This window comes from Papio anubis, chromosome 11 (assembly GCF_008728515.1).
Source record: "Papio anubis isolate 15944 chromosome 11, Panubis1.0, whole genome shotgun sequence".
NCBI classification, from domain to species: Eukaryota; Metazoa; Chordata; class Mammalia; order Primates; family Cercopithecidae; genus Papio; species Papio anubis.
The window spans coordinates 118,244,890-118,267,459 of record NC_044986.1 but is presented as its reverse complement, the minus strand read 5'-3'; the positions used below and the strand labels follow the sequence as shown (position 1 = coordinate 118,267,459).

The 22,570-nt window shown below is 39.4% G+C and overlaps 1 protein-coding gene across 2 annotated transcripts in view; it reads left to right on the top strand.

The window, feature by feature from the left end:
* The window catches only part of TAF3 (TATA-box binding protein associated factor 3), a 211,126-nt gene that overhangs the window by 143,119 nt on the left and 45,437 nt on the right, over nucleotides 1-22,570 (top strand). For both annotated transcript variants that reach the window (XM_021943033.2, XM_003903372.4), the window contains exon 3: nucleotides 13,796-15,624. In XM_021943033.2, coding sequence (XP_021798725.1) covers nucleotides 13,796-15,624 — 1,829 coding nt within the window. The remainder of the gene's footprint in view (nucleotides 1-13,795; nucleotides 15,625-22,570) is intronic.

Here is a 22,570-nt window from a genome sequence, read left to right as displayed (position 1 = left end):
GATTATTTGAGCTCAGAAGTTTGAGACCAGCCTGGGCGACATGACCAAACCCCATCTCTGTGAAAATACAAAAATGAGCCAGGTGTGGTAGCACATGGCCTTGGTCCCAGCTACTTGGAATGCTGAAGTGGGAGGATCGCTTGGACCCAGGAGGTGGAGGCTGCAGTAAGCCATGATCGTGCCACTGCACTTCATCCTGGGCGACAGAGTGAGACCCTGTCTCAAAAAAAAAAAAAGAAAAGAAAAAAGGTAGCATTCTACATCACCACCACCTTCCCAGTTGTTATTTTCTATTCCTTTATCCTGTTTATTTCAAAGCATGTATCACAGTGATAACAACACCTTTTTTGTATATTTGATGCTTTTCTAATATTGGACACAATAGAATACTTACCCTACTTGTTAAAACTTTTCTTTTTTAAAAAAATAATTATTTGTTTGTTTGTAGAGACGGGTTCTTGCTATGCTGCCCAGGCTGGTCTGGAACTCCTGGCCTTAAGAGATCCTCTCACCTCGGCCTCCCAAAGTGCTGGCTTTACAGGTGTGAGCCACCTCGCCTGGCCACAATTTTTCTTTCTTATACTTGCTTATACTTTCTCTTCATTGTTGTTTTAATCATTTCTGCTTTTCCTCCAACTTATTGGCTGTCCCGTCTCCTTCTCTGGCCCCTCTTCTGCTGTTACTGAAATGTAGGCAGCCCTAGAATCCTGCCCTTGGTTCTCTGCTCTCTTGTGCATTCTGCAGGCCACCTTTCCTGCATGCATGGCCCCTCCAGCCCCCACTGCAGGCCAGGTGGTGCAGTGGTTAAGAGCTTTCTCTCAGCAGCTGTGAAGGCCTCCTCTGGGTTAGGCGCTGTTTAGAATCTGAAACATTGCCAATTAGACTGTGAAGCAATTCTTTCTTATATAAAACATTTTTTTTTAACTGCATAGAACAAACACTTCAAATTTCTTAAATGGTTTATTGACTGAAACATAGAAGGGTTGCAGTGCCTGGTCATTCTACCAAGAGCAGCAGTCAAGTTCACCCATCGGCAGGCAGTGACTGCTACATCACCACCGCCTGTCCCGCCTGTCCAGTGAAGATAGGAAGATACTCCTGATTAGAAGAGATGGCCAAATTTCAGAGATGCACATTTTTGTTTTCATATTTTAATAAATTAGAGTCAATGATATGTGGTGAAATAGTTTCTCTCATTTTTCTAATAATAGCACTGCTGGCAAAAGTACATATTATTAGCCTGTAATGGTTGTTTAACAGCTGAAGGCAGACGTGGTTCCCATATCAGTGAAGCTTTGTTGGGGAAACAGACAAGAAATGCATTAGCAGTCAAACAGTTACAAATTGCGACTCCTTATTTTGGGGATGTAGAATGACCAGAGAATACTTCTTTGAAAAGACAGTATTACTCTTGAGACTTAAAGGGAGATAGAGAAGTATAGAGTGACCCAGGGAAGAGTGTTCCCATGGGAGGGGAGCAGACTATGTGGGCATGAAGACCTTGCGGAGAGAAAGGCCTTGGTGCCTTCCAGAAGTTTGGAGAATAATTGTGTGTCTTGAGCAGAAAGTTCCTCACATGGCTAGTTCTTTGAATTAAACTCAAACATGTCCTAATTTGGATTTGGAGAAACGTCTTACCAGATATAGTCATAGTGTTACAGTTCCTGAAGCATATTTATTCTTTTCATGAAATGCCTCTAGGGTGGAATCACTTTCAAGCAAAGTCTTTTAAGTCAGTAGTCCATCAAAGTACTGGATGTTGATGAGTGTATATCCATGTAGTTATATACAATTATCTTCATTATGCACAGATTCTGTTTTTCACGATCATTTGAAGACATGCAGAGCAGCAAAAATTCAGTCGTGTGTGTTGCATGTTCCCAGCTGAGGTCGAACAAGGCAGGGCTCTGCCTTCGGTGTCAGCTCTCACACTATAAGGAAGTGTTGGTTTTCACCATCTCAGTAGTACCATGTTTTTCTCATTCTGTGCTTTTGTTGGGAATTTTGTGTTTAAAATGGCCCCTAAGCATAGTGCTGAAGTCCCATCTAGTGGTCCCAATGCCAGAGGCAGTGATGTGCCTCATAGAGAAAATGCATGTGTTACATAAGCCTCTTCTAGGCATGAGTTACAGTGCTATGCACTGGGAGTTCCATGCTAATGGATCATTAATGTCTTAGATAAGGTGTCTTTAAGCAGAAGCACATGTAAAACAGGGTATGCATCGATTAGCTGATGAAACTGTTGTGACCAGAGACTTATAGGAACCTAACCCTGTATTTCTCTTAGGAATAGTGGTTCAGTATTTGTTAGTTCTGTGTTACCATAACTACTGCAAATAACAAGAAGTGACTGTATGTGTACATATGAATATATAGCTGACATGTCATTGTGTAACAAGCCACCCCCAAACTTTAGCAGCTTAAAACAGCAACCGTTTACTAGCTTACAATTCCATGAGTTTGCATTTTGGGTTGGCTCAGCTGTGCGGCTCTTCTGCTGGACGAGGCTGGGCTCACCCATACATTTACTGTTGGCTGGTGGTCAATGGCTTTGCTCCTATGCCTGGTGCTTTGGCTGGGGCCCTGGGCCACACACGTCATCACCCCGTAGGCTAACCTGGGCTCATTCCTGTGACAGTGGTTGCAGGTTTCCCAAGAGGAGCCAGGAGGGCAAGCCCTTAGGGTGCAGCTGCTTTCCATGCCTCTGCTTCTGTCACATTTGCCCATTGGCCAAAGCAAGTCACACGGCCACCCAAAATCATCTCCACCTCTTGATGAGAACAGCTGTAGAAGCCCTGTGGAAGGGCATAGATGCAGGGAGGGTGAGAATGTCTGTTCATTTTTACAGTCTGACTCATACTTTTCATACTAAGTCATTTACATACAAACTCATTTTTTACATACTTTGTCTTACGGTTACTCAAAAGCCAAAGAGGTAGTACTTTCTGTTAACCCAAACTGGCATAAGAGGAAACTGAAGTTCAGAAGGTTGAAGGAACCACATAGCCAATAATGGGCAGAGGCACATCATACATGTCTCTATGATTGTAGGGTTTTTATTCTGTCTCTACTGTTTTGTCTTCTTATAGATAAGTGGCTAATTTGCCTAATTTGTCTTATTCCTGGGGTGGGGAAGGAATTGCATTGAGATTAGTTTCATCCCTATAGAGCAATACTATTGTCTCTCTTAGAAAAGAAACTGTATCCTTTGCATAGTCTTACTATTTTAAGTTCAGGAAAATCATGATGATAGTGATTTGTGAATGCGTGGTGTTTGATTATAAATTCGATTGGCAAAAACGGCCTACATCCTGGATATGGAATCTCAATTGTAACAGAATTTATCCTGAAAGACTTAAAGGAAGATTATTAAAATATTAGAGATATTGACATTGTCTGAAGAGATCTACTTGTATTTATTTCTTGCAAAAAAAAAATCCACAATATTACCATAGCCAGGCCCTATTATGCTATTGTAATCATGGTTGAACCAAGAAGGGTGATTAACGATAGCAATTTATTGTATCTGAGGAGGAGAGAAAATAGGAGATGTTGTCGTTATCATAAATCATATCATAAATAACCAAAAAGAAGCACTCAGAATGGTTGTGTGGTGTCAGCAGCCAGCCCTTTCAGGCACGTTAGCCCAGGATGTAGCCATAGAAACCCCAAAGTCATATTGTTATCTTAGTCTTGCTGCAGTTATGTGATACAACAGTATTAACATATAGATTAGGCCATTTATAATACTAGGTGTCATTTCAGGTTGGCTTGCTTATATAGCATTTTAGTTTTTTATTGTACAGAATGTTAGTGAAATAGTGCTTTTTTACAGGTCAGTGTGTATCTAGGTATTTATAACACATCATATTCACTCTACTATTAATTTCTTGTGTTATTGATTGGTTGTAATGTATGAATTGTCATTGCCTAATTGTCTTGTCTTTGCTAGTAATTTCATTTTTTAAGTAAACAGGTTTATTTTAAAAATACATACCCACTTACACATGTTGAGTTGTGTTTTAAGGGTCTAATTTCTGTTACATTATAGACAGGACAATTTTAAAATATTTTATAAGGAGATGGCAATGAAATTAAATATTTTTAGCCTCATTTAGTACTAGAAGATGTAATGATGAAGTGGATTTTGATTGTTGTTGATGCCATTCCCTTCTTTTCCTTCCCAGCATCCAGCGCCTGTATTCCTATTATTTCCTGACTGCCCCAACCTCTTCTCCTCACAGCAGCTTCCCAGCTGGGCCTGACCCTGACCTTCCTGGCAGTAATACCCTGTGTTCCACACTCACCTCATCCTCAACATTCCATCACATTGTTTCGCTTCGGTTCCATTTTCCCAGTCTTCTCACTTCAAAAAGTAGGATAGAGTTGTTCATTTGTTAATTTCATGGTCTTAAGAATATTTTCACAGCAACATTTTAAAGATATTAGTCCTCGTTAACACAGAGCTCATCCATCAAGTGGTAGAATTTCAAGAACCGTTGCACTCCATCAGTGCGATATGTAGTGGATTAGTTCTAGTTAACACAGAGCTCTCCATAGTGAGATTCAGAGTGCACTCCATAGGTGAATGAGTAAATTAGTTCTAGTTAACACAGAGCTTCATCTCTTATAAGGAGGAGGTCAGATGTCAGCACTCCAGTAGGTGCAGATGAGTAAACTTAGTTCTAGTTAGACGACATGAGCTCTGCTGTAGTTGAGACTTGGCAGAGTGAACAGATCCATAGTTGAATGAATTAGTTCTAGTTAACACAGAGCTCTCCACAGTGAGATTCAGAGTGCACTCCATAGGCGAATGAATGAATTAGTTCTAGTTAACACAGAGCTTTCCATAGTGAGGTTCAGAGTGCACTCCATAGGTGAATGAATGAATTTCAGTGGCATTGAGTCACTTCAAGGAACTGGTTACAATAAATATACCTAAATTCGACAAATAGAAAGGTATTTTTTGAAAAAAGTGTGCTGTTTTGTTTTTTAACTCTCTGCCCCACCTCTCCCACGCTGTCCAAGCATTCATTTAAATGATCCTTTCATTTGCTAGTAAAAGAGGAATCTATCATAAAAACAGTGACATGTATGGACTAATAGGAAAGTTTGTGCATCATTGTAGAAATTAATTTCTACATCTACATACATTTTTCATTTACAGATCTGACACAAGATTGTGTGTACACTTTTAACCAATCATAAGAAGTCTAGCTTTAAATACGTTTAATTTTTGATGAAATATATGCAAATAGCATTTTGTTGTTCCTTTGCTTAAAATTTAAGAATACAAACGTATTTTCTGCTTAGTTTGAGAACATGCCACTGAATTTTAAAGTTGCACACATCTGTGTAGTTAGTCAGATAAAAAGCTTTTATGCCATGTGCAAACAATTTCCCTTTATTTCCTAATGTCTATGAACTTTTTAGATTATAGTGTTTCTTTAAAGCCATTTACTATTCTAGTTAAAAAGATATTTTGTTCTAAGTCAATATTTATAGTAGCTTAGAATTAACCTCCCAAAAATCCTTTTGGTGTGTTCAGACCTTATTGTCTTGTTCTGTTTTTGTCTGAGAAGTTTAGAAAAGAAGCATGTTTTTCTCATTATTCCTCAGGAGAATATAGGGAGTGTGGATTATTTATTTGTGTTATTAATGAAGGAAAATTGAAATGGAGTTTGTGGTGTCCTGCTCCCATCAACGTTTGTAAAGCTTTTGAAAGATAGGGATTAATATGGATACATTTTGTTGCTTTTATGTGATTAAAAAGAATTTGACAGTTGTTCTGCAGTCACACTCTGATGCTTTTAGGGTAAAGGATCATGATGTCTACAACTTATTCTCAAATAGTTTCCCAAAATTATACTATAATTATGTAATTATATTAATATATGTAGTTATATAATACATATGTTAATTAGTGCATCTGGTTAAAGGGTATTCATGAATTCTTTGTGTATTCTTACAACTTTTCTATGTTTGAAATTATTTCAAATTAAAAAATTAAAAAATAGGCCGGGTGCGGTGGCTCACGCCTGTAATCCCAGCAATTTGGGGGGCCAAGGCGGGCAGATCACGAGGTCAGGAGTTCGAGACCAGCCTGTCAGCATAGTGAAACCCCGTCTCTACTAAAAATACAAAAGTTAGCCAGACATGGTGGCACATGCCTGTAATCCCAGCTACTCGGGAGGCTGAGGCAGGAGAATCGCTTGGCCCTGGGAGGTGGAGGTTGCAGTGAGCTGGAATTGCGCCACTGCACTCCAGCCTGGGCAACAGAGTGAAACTTTGTCTCATAAAATATAATAATAATAATAATTTAAAAATAATTTTACAGTCAAATGTTGACCTGGAACCATTGATTGTTTAAACAAGAAGATACCTTAGAAAGCATCTCTGTCTCCCTATTTTTGTATACATTATGATCAGATACCCAACTACCAATTAAATATCTATCTAAAAGTGAATCTCTAGCTGTGGTGATGAATTTGTGCCGAGTCATTCATATTATTTCACATCGTTTCCCTTTTTGGTCTGGTGAAAAAAGTATACCAGACATGCAAAACATTTGGCAGAATGAAGAGTTCCTTCTTACTGTGGCCATTTTTTCTTGGAATTCTAGCATTCACATTTTAGTGACTCTATGAAAAACATGAAAAACTAGGGTTGTTAAGAGAGGACATGAATTTTAGTTAAGATTTTTTTGAAAATAGGTATTACCACCCTAGTTTAGGTGTGATTCTTCATGTCTTTAGTTGTTGTTAGTGTCTTTTTTCTACTAGAAATATAGGGGTTATATCATAATTCATGGGATTCTTTGATGAATGACAGTTTAATCAATTATAACACATAACATAATATTCCACACATTCTCACAGATGGGAAAAGCAAATCAAAAGTCATGTCACCATTAACTTTAACCAAACTTTAGCACAAGCAGAAAAGGTAACACCGTTAACTTTGACCCAACTTTAGCAAAAGCAGAAAAGGTGACCCCACTTTTGTGAACAATCCTTACTATGCCTTTAGGGACATGAGCATGAATACCTATCCAGAACTACCTTTCCTTAATTAAACACCCACTGTCCTTCAAAGCCTCCCCAACAGCCCTCGATTGCTTTCATGGCGCGATGGAGAGATTAGGGCAGATGGCTGAGGTGATGGTCACGTCACCCACAGATGCTAACTCTGGATGTGTGCTGCTGTTGGATGGTTTTACAGAGATTATGGGGAGGAGAGTTGTTTTTTGTTTTTTTAATCTTCTCAAAAGGGTTGTAAGGTTAACTTTACAAGACATATCTCTATTATTGATGGGTATTATTATTTAGAAGTTTGAATACTTACCTTTAATTAGCAATTAATTTTCAGAATGCTCTCAAGATAAATGGTGCTAATGAACTCGTCCTGTTGATCAAGGAACTCCAGTGCACTAAGAAGTTGAAGAACTTGTTTAAAAACTTAAAACTAACAATCAAATTTTTAAATTACTTTTTTCAGTATTTGTTTCTCACATATGTACAGGAGAGTCCTTTTCTTCCATTTCAGAACACTAAAATAACAGAAAATGAGTTCTTAGTTCTCTGGAAATAAAAATCTTTGAAATACTTCATATATACACATGCTTTCTCTCTCACTTTCTCTTTCTTTCTTGATGTTGGAACACAGCTATTATTATGATGATGATGATGTCTATATTTGTGTTAAAGTGGAAAGGGCCTGTGACCCAAATATTTTCTTTACTATTTTTGCAATAACATATCAAGATTAGATATCTTGTAATATTAAGCTTATGCTGACCAAATTTTGCAGTTTTATAATAACACAGGCTTCCACAGATTAGTATAGGAAAATATTTTTAAGACATTTGTAGGATATTTTACAGATTATTAATAAATGATGGTCATTATACACATGCATGCATTTATATTATATATTATATTATATTATACACATGCATGCATGTTGCCATTCAATTATTATCAAACTGAAGTTCACCTTTACCAGTGGTAAAGGCTAAACAGTTCAGTGGCCATTACACATTTGTCTTATTCCAAACACTTAAAACATAGAATTAAAATTATTCATGTAGTAAAAAGCCAGATACTCATTATGTGTAACCATCAACCAAGTCTACATTTGAGCAGGCAGAAGCTAGATCAACTGTATTTATTTGTTTTAATTTTTAAAATTCTAATATGTTTAAAATAAAATATATTCACTCAAGTGAAGAACTTTTATACCAGGAGAATGGATTGACCACCCTTGGACATTTCTGCGGCAGTGAAAAGAAGTGAACTACAGCTACCTGCGTCAACCTGGGGTAATCTTAGAAACATAATGTTGGGTAAAAAAAAAAAAAAAAAAGACCATTATAGTATCATACCATTTATATCAAGTTTAAAAACAAGCAAACTACGTACAAATGTGGTAAAACTACAAAGGAAACAGATTGAAGATCAAGATAGCAGTTCACTGGGGGCTGGGGTAGGAGTGGAGAAAGCAGGGGTGGATGGGAAAGGAGCCGCAGGACTGGGAGGGCCCTGCTCATGCTCTTCTGAAGTAGGCGATGGCCTCGCAGGTACTCACTGATTGTTATGCTTCGTAACTTCCATGCGCGTTACTTATTCCTGCTGGTAGATATCAGATCATTTCTAATTTTAAAAATTGTTTAAGTATCTTTACACTTTTTCCTTTTTTTATTAAAAGTTTCAGGCTTTTGGCCGGGCGCGGTGGCTCTTGCCTGTAATCCCAGCACTTTGGGAGGCCGAGGCGGGCGGATCACGACGTCAGGAAATCGAGACCATCCTGGCTAACACGGTGAAACCCCGTCTCTACTAAAAATACGCACACACAAAATTAGCCGGGCGTGGTCGCGGCGCCTGTAGTCCCAGCTTCTGGGGAGGCTGAGGCGGGAGAATGGCGTGAACCCGGGAGGCGGAGCTTGCAGTGAGCCGAGATCGCGCCACTGCACTCCAGCCTGGGCGATAGAGCGAGACTCCGTCTCAAAAAAAAAAAAAAAAAAAGTTTCAGGCTTTTTCTTCTGACGAAGTCCTTCATTCATTTTAACTGATTTTGATGCTGCAATTGAAGCTTTCTTATAAAATCTTAAGTAAATAAGAAAGTGTAAATTAAACTAATAAAAATAAGAAACTTTTGTTGGCTCTAAAAAAAAACTATTTTAAAACGTTTGTATTTTTGAGTATTCCTAAAACCAACACTTGAAGTGGTTTAGTTTTATAATTCATTTCTATTCCTTTAAATAACATAAAGTAATGAATCCAAGTTTTTGCAGTATTAAGTAATATAAAGGAATGAATATAAATTTTTGTGGTAGGGACCTGAAAAACAAAAGTGAAAATAAACAATAAAAACAAAATAACAAAAACAGAATAAACCCCCAACTTGTGGCATCCTACTTTAAATCAAGCTTAATGTTAATTTTTTTTTACTCAAACACAAACAACCGTCATTAATTTTTTGATACCCTTATGAGTTATTTGAGCTCTAAATTCAAAATAAACCAATATATTTTCTAAAGTAGTTGTGTGAAACCATCCCATTTTTTCCTAGCCAAGCCTCACATTCTTCCTTCATTCAAAGGCCCATCTTGTAGCCATTTTGCCAGTTCTAATCTGATAGAATTGCACATTAGTAAAATAATACAATATGTCTTACTATACAGAAAAGTCCAAATTTTCAAGTTATTCTAACTACAAAACAGGCCTTACATCCAGAAGACTTGAAACTGTCTTACTAGTAGTCCTGGGTATCCCCTGTATTCCCTTTCTAGGGAATGCTTAGAGTACAGCAGTTTCCCTCTGGTCTCCCAGCATCTCCCTAAGGCCTTCCCTGAGGGACACACGTTGGTAGAACTGAGCTAGATCCAGATTAGTCCCCAGAGTTAGAAGAGCAGGGTGCACCATGACATACTCTAAAGACCTTTATCCTGCTTAAGCCAGACCTTTGTCGTTCTGCTTTGGCATCATTGGGATTTATGAACCTCTGTGGAGTAGGAGGAGGTTCTTTGAAATTTGGAAATGTAATACTAATAAATGAATGTCCATTCACTTTCAGAATACCCTAAAGCTGCCTTCTTTCTGATTTTCTCATGTTTATCTGTTGGCAGTTGAGCAGATCTGAAGTCCGTCTTGTCATTCTGATAACGGAGGCGAGGGAGGGAGGGAGGGAAAAGTTTAGATGAGTGGAATGTGGTAGGTCTAGGACAGGGGTCAGCAAACCTTTTTTTGTAAAGAGCTGAATGGTAAATATTCTAGGCTTTCTTTGTTGCATGTATAACTGGAACACAGTAGAGCCCAAAGGGAGTACATGGTTATTTCTAGTTGCTAAGAGAAGGCATTACAGAAGAGGTAATACTTGATGGGAGCCTTGGAGGTTGCCAACATGTTAGGAAGGAAAAGACATTTCAGGCACGGGGAATCGCATGTGCAGAGGTACAGGAGTGTGACCACATATTTGGGGATTGCAGATAAGTCAGCGTGGCTGGAATGGGTAGAGCACGCAGGAGCTCACTGTGAATGATGAGGTTACTTCCCTAGCTTGTTTGAGGGAGCACCTTGTCAGTCATACTGGAGAAATTGGATTTTTATATTTTATTTTTTCCTCCGATTTCACAGATGGAGAGGATTTTTGTATTTTAGAATAGTGATTTTCAAACATGTTTTAGCCTCACAACAAAAGCTTTTGTGGAAGCTCTGCATGTAAAATAAATAACCCGAGGCATAACTCTTCCGTGTAATAAAGAACAGCCGTCTCTATTGTGCAGTAGCCTCAGAAGGGGTTCTACAGACCCTCAATTTCCAAGGGATGCCTTTTACAAACTGCTTCTGAAGGAAGCAGTGAAAGGTTTTTAAGATGAGGAACCAGACGCTCAGATTTGCGTGTTCAGAAGATCACCGTAGGACGACGTGAGAGATGGTTCTGAGAAAGCTGCACTGGAGGCAGAGACTAGGTAGAAGGTCCTTGCAGCCCTACAGAGAAGAGGTGCTGAACACTGAAATGAACCAGACAGGAGCAGGGGGAAAGCACATGAAAGCAAACAGTAGAAAACTTGTGCTGTCGATTCAGATCTGGCGGAGAAGACGGGAGAGAATCTAGAATGACACCAGTTTCCTGACTTGGGACCTGGTGGATGATGCCATCATTATCGTGAATCGGTAGCATAATTGATAAGGTTGTGATTTTTTTTATGATTTACTAAGTGCTTTCCCATGCATCACCTCACGTGTTCTCTATCTGTGCACCCTTCATGCTTTTGCAGCATGGCTTCTGCTGGTGGCCTCATCCTCATTGACCTCTTAAGCATTTGGCTTTGTTCACTTGGCCTCTGCTTTAAAACTCTTGCTGCCTTGATCTCTTGACATCTGACCCTCCATGTATTTCTTTAATCCTTCTTCCTCTTCTTTCTATGTGTAGGTATTCCTCAAAATACCTGAACCTGTTTCCTCTTGTTTCTTCCTTGTTCATTTCATCCATCACGGTGACTTTAGTTATCTCAACAACGTTCTTTCTCTCACGCACTCTGCCCTGTTTTCTGATCATCTGTATTATATTTCAGCTGCCGAGTAGCCATTGCAGACTAAATGTTTATCAAACTCTGTGTCTAGGGATTGAGCTAATAATCATTGTCCTTTTCTCTTTCCTTATTTCCTGTTTCTGTTCATCACTACATTTATCACTCACCAAGGCTCAAAGCTTTTTCTCCCCCCCCCCTTTTTTTTTCTTTAAAAATAGGGTCTTGCTCTGTCGCCCAGGCTGGAGTGCAGTGGCGCAATCACAGCTCATTGCAGCCTCAACCTCCTGGGCTCAGGTGACCCTCGCACCTCAGTCTCCAAGGTAGCTGGGACTACAGGCGTGCACCACAATGCCCAGCTAATTTTTGTATTTTTTGGTAACGACGGGGTCTCACTATGTTGCCCAGGCTGGTTTCAAACTCCTGTGCTCAGGTAATCCTACTGCCTCGGCCTCCCAAGATGTTGGCATTACAGGCATGAGCCACCATGCCTGACCAGGCTCAAAGCTTTGAAATTGTGTTTGAGTCCTTGCTCAATTCATATACCCAAATCATTTATCAGATTCTATCCATTCTATCCTCAGAATATCCTTCACCTCTGCTGCTTCCTGATCATTTCCACTATTCTAGCTCTGACCCTTACTTCCTGTCACATCACTTCAGTAACCCATGATATTGCTCTCCTTCAGTACCCGTTACCTCCCACCCCCATCCATCATGCATGGTCCTGCCAGTGTGACTTTTCCCAACACATACCCCACGCGTTTTTCTCTGTTGTCTAAAAGCCTTCTAGGTCCAAACTACCAGTAGAATAAAGATTATATTTCTTTTTCTGGAATTCAAAAGTCCTAGAATCTGGATGCAACTTTACTAAACCTGCTTCCTACTGCTCCCCACCTTGCACTCTACTTTCCAGACAAATCATTTTCTGTTTCTCATACACTCCCTGTGTTTCACCTTCATCTCTTTGTCATCTGACCCTTTGTCCTGGACTTCACCACTTCCAGTCTCCAAGTATCCCAAACACTGCATAATTAGTCAAACCTCACCTGCATGCTTGACCTCACTGAGATCTGTCTCTCCTTTGACCTGCTGTAGCACTTTATCTGTCTGTGGCACTAACCACTTTCTGTGGGCTAGGCACATCCTTTATTGCTGCACTAAACTGTGAGCTCTTTTAGTTATGATTTATTTCTGATTTATTTCAGTGGCTCTTTTAGACTTTATCATTGTGCATTATATACTTAGTTAATAAGCGTCGGGAAAAATAATCTGATCTTGGAACAACTCAGCCAAGTAGACAGGGCAAGTAACATCGGCTCCTTTTTGAAAGATGAGGAAACAGGCTCAGAGAGGTTAAGAGAGTCCCTAAGGCTGGTTGCTCTCTAGTGCCAGAACTCTAGCCGAAAAACCATTTGTCAAGTGCCTAAACCAAGTGTATTTCATTGCACCATACTCCCTCTCCAAGTGGCTCACATCAAGCAAGCAAAATAGAAGACATAAGTAGTATATGAATTTGTTATAAAAGTCCTAAAAATACCTTTCTGTCATTCCTGATAATAATAATCCATACTAAGTCCTATAATAATCCATCTCTTGATTTTTTAGATGGGCGTGTGGTTGTGCACATGTGCTTCTGTGTGCATGAGAGGGAGATAGAGAAAGAAGGTGTTTACTGGTTAGGAAAAGAATTAATTCAGGAAACAACAGAAGGCCAACTGGAAACACTGAGCAATTTCCGGATCCTGAGGTTAGGGCCAGACCATGTGAAAGGGCAATGATCTATGTGTACATTCGCTGTTATTGACTACTGCTCTTTTGAGAATGATGACACACATGTTTGGAAGATCCTTGAAAACTAACTTACTTTTTAAACACTGTCAATAATTTCCTTTTTTTTTTTTTTAAGAAATCATGTTTGAACACTGCATGTTCTCACTCATAAGTAGGAGTTGAACATTGAGAACACATGGACACAGGGAGGGGAACATCACACACCCGGGCCTGTTGGGGGTTCGGGGGCTAGGGGAGGGATAGCGTTAGGAGAAATACCTAATGTAAATGACAAGTTGATGGGTACAGCAAATTAACAGGGCACATGTAGACCTATGTAACAAACCTGCACGTTGTGCCCGTGTACCCTAGAACTTTAATGATAAAAAAGAAAGAAAAAAGAAATCATGTTTGAAGCATTGTTTTTATTTCTTAGATTTTGTTACATTCCAATAATATTTCTTTTTTTCTTCCTATTTCTTCCTTTATCAGAAGAAGAAGAAGAGCAGGTGCCCACTGATGGAGGCACATCAGCAGAAGCCATGCAAGTTCCCTTGGAAGAAGATGATGAATTGGAGGAGGAAGAAATTATTAATGATGAGAATTTCTTGGGTAAGAGACCACTGGATAGTCCTGAAGCTGAAGAACTGCCAGCCATGAAGCGGCCTCGGCTATTAAGCACTAAAGGGGACACGCTAGATGTTGTGTTATTGGAAGCTCGAGAGCCACTCAGCTCAATAAATACTCAAAAGATCCCACCAATGCTTTCTCCAGTCCACGTACAGGACAGTACAGACTTGGCACCTCCCTCACCTGAGCCTCCAATGTTGGCTCCAGTTGCAAAATCCCAAATGCCAACTGCAAAACCATTAGAAACAAAGTCATTTACACCTAAAACAAAGACTAAAACTAGCTCTCCAGGACAGAAGACTAAATCACCTAAAACCACCCAGTCACCAGCAATGGTCGGAAGTCCTATTCGATCACCAAAAACTGTATCCAAAGAAAAGAAATCACCTGGACGTTCTAAGAGCCCCAAGAGTCCCAAGAGCCCCAAGGTCATGACTCATATTCCCCAAACACCTGTGAGGCCTGAAACACCAAACAGGACGCCTTCAGCTACCGTCAGTGAAAAAATCAGTAAAGAGACTATCCAGGTAAAACAAATACAGACCCCCCCTGATGCTGGGAAACTGAACAATGAGAATCAGCCGAAAAAGGCTCTGGTAGCAGATAAAACAATTGAGGCCTCTATCGATGCTGTGATTGCACGAGCCTGTGCTGAGCGAGAGCCAGATCCTTTCGAATTTTCTTCTGGATCAGAATCTGAAGGAGACATTTTTACCAGCCCTAAGAGAATTTCAGGCCCAGAGTGTACCACTCCCAAAGCTTCCACTTCCACGAACAATTTCACAAAGTCAGGATCCACTCCTCTGCCTCTTTCCGGTGGAACTTCAAGTTCCGATAACTCATGGACAATGGATGCCTCCATTGATGAGGTTGTACGTAAAGCAAAACTGGGAACACCTTCGAATATGCCCCCCAACTTTCCTTATATTTCTTCTCCGTCAGTGTCTCCTCCCACTCCCGAACCTCTCCACAAGGTGTATGAGGAGAAAACCAAGCTGCCTTCCTCTGTGGAGGTAAAGAAGAAGTTGAAAAAGGAACTCAAGACTAAAATGAAAAAGAAAGAAAAGCAGAGAGATAGGGAGAGGGAAAAAGACAAGAACAAGGACAAAAGTAAGGAGAAGGATAAAGTGAAAGAGAAAGAGAAAGACAAGGAAGCTGGCAGGGAAACAAAGTATCCCTGGAAGGAATTTCTTAAAGAGGAAGAGGCAGATCCCTATAAATTTAAAATCAAAGAATTGGAAGATGTTGATCCCAAAGTGAAATTGAAAGATGGACTTGTGAGGAAAGAGAAAGAGAAGCATAAAGATAAGAAGAAAGATAGAGAGAAAGGCAAGAAAGATAAAGATAAGAGAGAGAAAGAAAAAGTGAAAGATAAAGGCAGAGAAGATAAGATGAAAGCCCCAGCACCCCCACTGGTGTTGCCCCCAAAAGAGTTGGCCCTGCCCTTGTTCAGCCCTGCCGCTGCCGCCAGGGTCCCAGCCATGCTGCCGTCTTTGTTACCAGTGCTTCCGGAAAAACTGTTTGAGGAGAAAGAGAAGCCGAAGGAGAAAGAAAAGAAAAAGGACAAAAAGGAGAAGAAGAAAAAGAAGGAGAAAGAGAAGGAGAAGAAGGAGAAGGAGAAGGAAAGAGAGAAAGAGAAGAGAGAGCGAGAGAAGAGAGAAAAAGAGAAGGAGAAACACAAGCATGAAAAAGTAAGCAGTTTCTCATTTTTGGCCCTATCTGAACAGAGTCCTAGTGAGAAACACAGGTAAACAAAGCCCAAATTGTATCTGTATTCTGGATGTAAATCACCCATCACTTAAGTGGAAATACATTTGTAATGAGGTTACAAAATTTAATTTTAATTCTAAAACCCATAAACCTGTAATCAAGCCCTCAATACACTAGCAGATGTTAAAAATTCATAGCTTAAGAGGCATCTAATCACAGACTATAAACTCTCTATTAGCTATAGTGATCTCTGGCAATTTAAAAAAAGCAAATCTGGGTTCTTAAATTGTGAATAATATTTATGTGAATTATCAAGTCTACTACCTTATATTTTGTACCCAACTATTGAGAAAGGCAGCATCCATATTTCTAAAAGCATGCAAAACCACGGCACTATTTTAAGAGGACAGCAAGGCCCGTGGAAGGACCACTGCTTTGGTTTTCTTTTTGGTGAGCCATTTTGGCATGTGTTTAGGATTATGGCTGTCTACAGAACTTTCCGTAGCATCTTTTATTCCTTCCGTTTTCTGCTTTAATAAGATAAGGGCACATTTCTGAGTATCTAGGCTGGTCTGTCAGCCTGGTGAGTGGGCAGAAAGTAATCCCACATGGCAGAAATGTTTCACCATTTCAGTAAGTCAGACTTAATTTCATAGTGTACAGCTAGAGAAACTGATAGAAACCCCGCAGTTTTGTAGACACTGGGGCCTCAGTCCTCAGGCTGTGACCTCTGCTTACCCGCCTTTGCTTTTCAGTCCATGGTTCCTTGGATTACAGCAGCCGGCTGGGTTATTTGAAAATTTCTCATAAACTTTCTGAAAAAGTATCTATTCATGGTGCCACCCCTAGAGCTCCTAATGATCCTTTCCCTCTGAAAGTTATCCTTTTTGAGCTTGGCTACAAAATATCCAATAATTTTTTTCATATGAGGAAATTTGATGTATTTGACCTGCAGCAGATGTATTACCAATAAATTTGGAATATTTTTAACTTCAGACTTACCTAGAAAAATTAGTGTAGTTGACAGCAGTAATGGCAACTCCCATTTTTCTGCCTACCTTGATTCTTTCTTTGTTCTCTTTGGCTATTCTAAAATATAAAGAAGTGAAATGGGAATTCTGATATCAATAACTGAACGTTGACAAGTTAACAAGACACAGAAATCCAACTCTTATTTCCATTTAAAAAATCATTTTATTATATTATTATGCGATTTCTATATAGTAGTTGTCAGGTTTTAAAGCAGATCCATACACCTTATTTTCTCCTCCTAACACATCTGTGACATGGGTCCAGCAGGTAGTATTAGCAATATTTATGGAAGAGAAACTGAGCCTGAGAGAATGACTTGGCCAAGATCAGGATGACACAGCTAGCAAGAGCTGGGTGAGTTACACTGCAGAGAGACTTCACATGGTGAGGTGTTTGTTGTTAGAGATGTTGCCTGACTGCAGTTAGTCATTTATCCCTCGTGTAACTAGTAACTTGGCAGCTGAGCCCTCAGTAAATCAAACAGGGGACTCTTGCTTTCACCACCGTCTTCACTTCGGAAAGTCAATGGAGTTGTTTCAACAGCCGTTATGAATTTGAGTGAAACCATCAGATTAGGTTTGTAACAGCAGTCCCATGCCTTTCTACAGCATCTACCTGACTTTAGGGAAGAAAAGTCCCTCAGACCACCTTGGTGGAAGGCAAAGGCTCAGTCCCTCGAGGCACAGAGTTCACCTGAGAGAAAGATACACGTTCTTGGATCAGTTTTGATGGGCTGTGGAGCAGGTACATGGCAAAAATAAAAATGTAGAAAATTCAGCTATCTTATAAGACCTTTATAAATAATAAATAGTAATGTCTATAGCGTTAGACCTGAGTTCAGATCCTGACCTTTGTGAAATGGTTAAGTTATTTATATAAGGATTAAATGAGAACATACAGGGCGTGCTTAGTACCATATCTGACGCATAAATGTCAGTAGATGGAGAGGGTGTTCCATTCTGAATCAGACGATAAAATGTAGGAACCTGGAGATTGCTGCTCCATTGGACTGTATCAGCTAGCCTGTGTTAATACGGGCAGGTCAGCTATTAGTAGGTTTTAAAAATTATTCTACTTCCTTGGCATTCTTTGGAATATTAGCCCTTGATACAAATAGGAAAGGATAAAGGTTAGGACAACCCATGGAAATGCCATTGACAAGGAGTAGTAATTGGGATAGTGACATAAACGTTAAGACTTCCCTTTCTTCAACCCCATTTAAATCCCCCAAGCACCACGGCATATGAGTAAACAAAAACACACCTGAAATGCGGTTCCATATGGTCCAAGAATTTTCCAACAAATCTACAGAAGTAAGGCACCAAAGGTAAACTGAAGTGAGACATATCTAAGCTGCCCCAAGAAAATATCTTCAGCCAAAAGAATGAAGGCCACAATCTCGTTTTCCCTTCTCATCATCCTGACCAAGAGCAATTCTCATGGACACTTGCCAGATCGGCAAGCAAGAGCATTTGTTTAAATTTTTTAATCTCCTCATTTATTTTACCTGTTTATAAACCCTTTACCAGCCTTATCTACATTTATCAATACCAAGAACCAATAAAGATGTGATTAATTAAACAGGGATTTGCCTGGTAGGTAGAAGGAGCTTCAGGCTTTGGAATCCAGCAGACCTGGAATAAGATCCAGGACAAGTTTTTTAGCTTCTTTAATCCTTAAGTATTTCATCTTTAGAGATAATGATAAGAACACTAAAAACAGCAAAACAGTCATAGTTAACAGTGAGTAATTACTATGTGTTAAACACCATGCTAAGCACTTTAATTCCTTACCGCAACCCTCTAAGACAGATGCTGTAATTATTGTCACTTTAAGATGAGAAACTAAGGCTTAGAGAGATTAATAGACTTGCCCAAGATCACACATCTGTTAAGTGATTGAACAGGAGTCAAAATTTAAATCCAGGCTGTCAGATGCTATAATTTATGGTCCTAACTACCACACTTTTCTGTGTTATGTTAAAATGGGATAAGTGAAATCATGTGGTTAGGAACTCACCATAAGAAGTTCAAATTGTTTTTCTGTTGATGATGACAAATCCAGAGAGTGGTGAGTTATGCAAGCTTTTAGTTCCCCTTTGTGGGCAATCAGACACCTAGTCAGGGTTGGGAGTCTAGACTGTCACTTATTTAAAATAGAACCACATTGACTTTTTATAAAACACATGTTAATGGCCAGGTGCACTGGCTCATGCTCCCAGTACTTTAGGAGGCCAAGGCAGGAGGATTGCTTGAGGCCAGGAATTTGAGACTAGCCTAGGAAACATAGTGAGACTCTCTCCAAAAAAAAAAACAACAACTGTTTTTTAAATTAACTAGGCATGGTGGTGCACATCTGGAGTCCCAGCTGCTTGGGAGACTGAGGTGGGAGGATAGTGCCACTGCCCTTCAGCTTGGGCAACAGAGTGAGATCCTGTCTTTTTAAAAAAAAAAAAAAAGAAAAGACGGCCAGGTGTGGTGGCTCACGCCTGTAATCCCAGCACTTTGGGAGGCTGAGGCGGGCGGATAACGAGGTCAGGAGATCCAGACTATCCTGGCTAACATGGTGAAACCCCATCTCTACTAAAAATATAAAAAAATTAGCCAGGCATGGTGGCAGGCACCTGTAGTCCCAGCTACTCGGGAGGCTGAGGCAGGAGAATGGCGTGAACATGGGAGTCGGAGCTTGCAGTGAGCTGAGATTGCACCACTGCAGTCCAACCTGGGCGACAGAGAGAGACTCTGTCTTAAAAAAAAAAAAAAAGAAAAAAAAACATGTTAAGAGCAATTATGTTATCCAATTGCAGTCACAGCCATAATAATTGTAGCAGTGATAAATTTAACAGTACATTTCAGAACAGTTTAAAATTGTTACTAATACTGTCACATTTGGGATTAAGTAAAATTTTAAAAAATGTATTAAAATTTGTGTGTGTCATCGTATATATTGCACGGATCTTTGGGGTTTAGATGAGTATACAGGATTACTTTAAATTCCTCTTGTTCTTTTAAGTGATTTTTGGAAGGAGGATCATTTTGAAAAAATAAATGCATTTTTAAATTTATGTTAGTGGAACTCAGTGGTTATACCTATTTTCTTAAATAGAAGGTAAGCCAAAATCTATCTGTCAAATTGAGGGATCTGTTTTTACATTCGAATATGATCTGGAAAGGCACAGTAGAGTTTCACCCCAAAAATGCTGACATCACCCACCACCTGTAGATAAGTCAGTCCAGTGCTGGCCGAGGGAGCGTGGCTTTGGCAGCCACACTGACTGGGGTGGAAATTCCAGCTCTGCCACTTACTCGTTATTCACCAACCTCTCAACCTCACAGACCCTCTGCTTCCTTCCTCCGTCTCCTTCCTCCCATTCAAAACTGGGAAGAGACAGCAGCATTCTAAAATTTAACTTATCTCTGCTTAAAAACAGTAGATTCATACCTTCTCTAAGAATATTTTGGCTTCAAAGGCCTTCTTTCTGCCTTCTCTTAGAAAACACTAAATGAAGAGCAGTTTGTGTCGTTTAATTAAGATGAGTAGATGACTATAACAGTTCTGAATTTTCATACATATATCCCATAGTGTTGATGATCAACCCATGCATAATTGGGAGTTGTTGATAATGGAAAGCCCATAAATTCTAGAAAGGATTCTCAACATTTTTTATCCTGTTGATTGAGGAATTGTTTTATTTGAACTTTGGCTACTGAATAAACTAACTCGATAGTAAATGATAGCATCTGCCACCTCTTGAGTGCCTACAGATTCCAGGCCTAGCCAGAATTCAATGATTTAATTCTCCCAGCAGCTCTGAGGGTTTCGTATAGTGGTTCCTGTTTTACGGTTGAGAAAACTGCACAGAAAGGTCGAGTACCTTGCTGCAGCCAGTGAGGGGAGGGCCCAGGCCTCTCTGCCCGAGGCCTGTGTTCTTTACTGCCCAGAACGGCCTTCTCGGGCCACTTCCCTCAGTCTGCTTTGGTGACCTAAGTGACAGTTGCAAATGAGGGGCATACGAATGGTTTGATGCTTGACAGTAAGGGGACATCATTATTTTATAAAATGTTAGTTCCTGGAGATACCTTAGAGAACGCCTGTTTAACTGCCATATTTTAAAGAGCAGGAAAGGGATCTTCTTACACTTGTATGACTTTAGCAATCAGAACAATTAAAAATTTTAATGTTTCTTTAATCTATCCCCAAATCCGGTAGGATTTGCCCCCAAAAATCTTTTATTAAATTTAAACAGTTTGTTCTTTAGAGAATGATAAATCATCTAATTGGTTTGTGCCTTTAATGAAAGGTTTTCATCCTTTTCCCCTTCTGTTTAAAGTAATATAGTCTCATTCCAAGTCTTTTCTAATCAGCTATTGTAATTAGTGAAACGAAGGGTTTTTTTGGTAAATAAAGAAACCCAATAAAGGGGAGGGAAATATTTCCTTCCTGTTTCTCGTAACTGTATGTTCCAAGAGGAAACAAGAAGCTTAATGTTTCAATGAGTATATTTAAATTTGTAGTTTACCCAAAGCCAGCTTCCAGCCTTTCTGACTCTATACTCTGAGCACAGTCAGGAAAGCTCCTGTTCTCTCTCAGCTGTCTACGTGGGATAGCACTTGTTATACTTAACCACAACTGCACATTTTCTAACTCTCTGTTTAATATTTTAAATAGTTACCGGAGTTTACTTAAACTGTGTTTCTAAATGGAAATAATGTAAAGACCTTAATTGCTGAGAGATACAAGATGCTTACAGCCATAGTTCAGCATCCAAATGTTAGGTTATTCAATTGAGCTTTCATCAGTACTATTTACGAGGTTTTTTTCTAACATAACAGCATAGATGGGAATCTGAACTAGCGCTTGCTAAATGTGCTGCTACCCTAGCTAGTATACATATATGGTGGGTTTTCTTTTGTAATGAAAGGAGTTTAACATTAAAAAAATAAAAAATAAAAAACCTTGGACAGATTATATTGACAAAGCTGCCCATTACCTTGGCAGAAAGTCCCTGTCAAAAGATAAACTTTAAAGCTGGAATGCATGAAAGAGTTCCCAGATAGAATTTAAATTTGAACTGATTCTTTACAGATAAGCTTTTTAAAAATCCACCTCTTTGCTTCAAGTCAGGATTTTAAAAATAAATTTCCCCCTTAAATCTCTTGAGCGATTTTCATTTTTTGCAAGGCCGCACTGCTGGTGTCCTGGAAAAATGGAGAGTTAGAGCTTTATCAGTTGGTGCCCTGAGGTATGTGGCAAAGAAGCTAAATCCTTGAAGATTAACAAAAAAAATGCAGCACATGGCAATAAGGGGCTTATATGACTACTAGTATTAGTTCAGGTGAAAGAAGTATTGCTTATACATAAAACTGGACAAATCCACTGACAATGTATTTTTAGTTAGCTACAAAGGAGTCTTATATTGCTGGACTTTACCTCTTTGGTGAATTGGGAAGCTTAATAATCCACTGTAAATGCTCTTCTGCGTGCCCCAATTCTCAGCATTACTCCAAAGTGCTGTTCTTTTATTTTAACCCTTAAATGCTCCTTGTGGCCCCAGATTTTGGCTTGATGCCATTAAAAGATGGCATTAGTCATGCCATCTAAGTGAGTGAAGTCATCCTTCTGTATGTTGTTTTCTGGGAAGTGCACATGAGAAATTATTTTATGATTGTAGGAAATGCCTCTGTTTTTATTTTGGTAAGCACACAAAGTTAATGGAAACAAAAATCCGGGAAGAAATTTTAATTTAGAAATTGTACTTTCTGTATGTGTATTATTAGCATCCTCATTAATCTTTTTCTACAGTCCCTTGAATTTTCTCAAGTTAAATCTAAATTAACTTGTCTTTAGGAATGAAATAAAAGTGTCTGAGTAGTTTCTAGATATATCCTGGTTTGC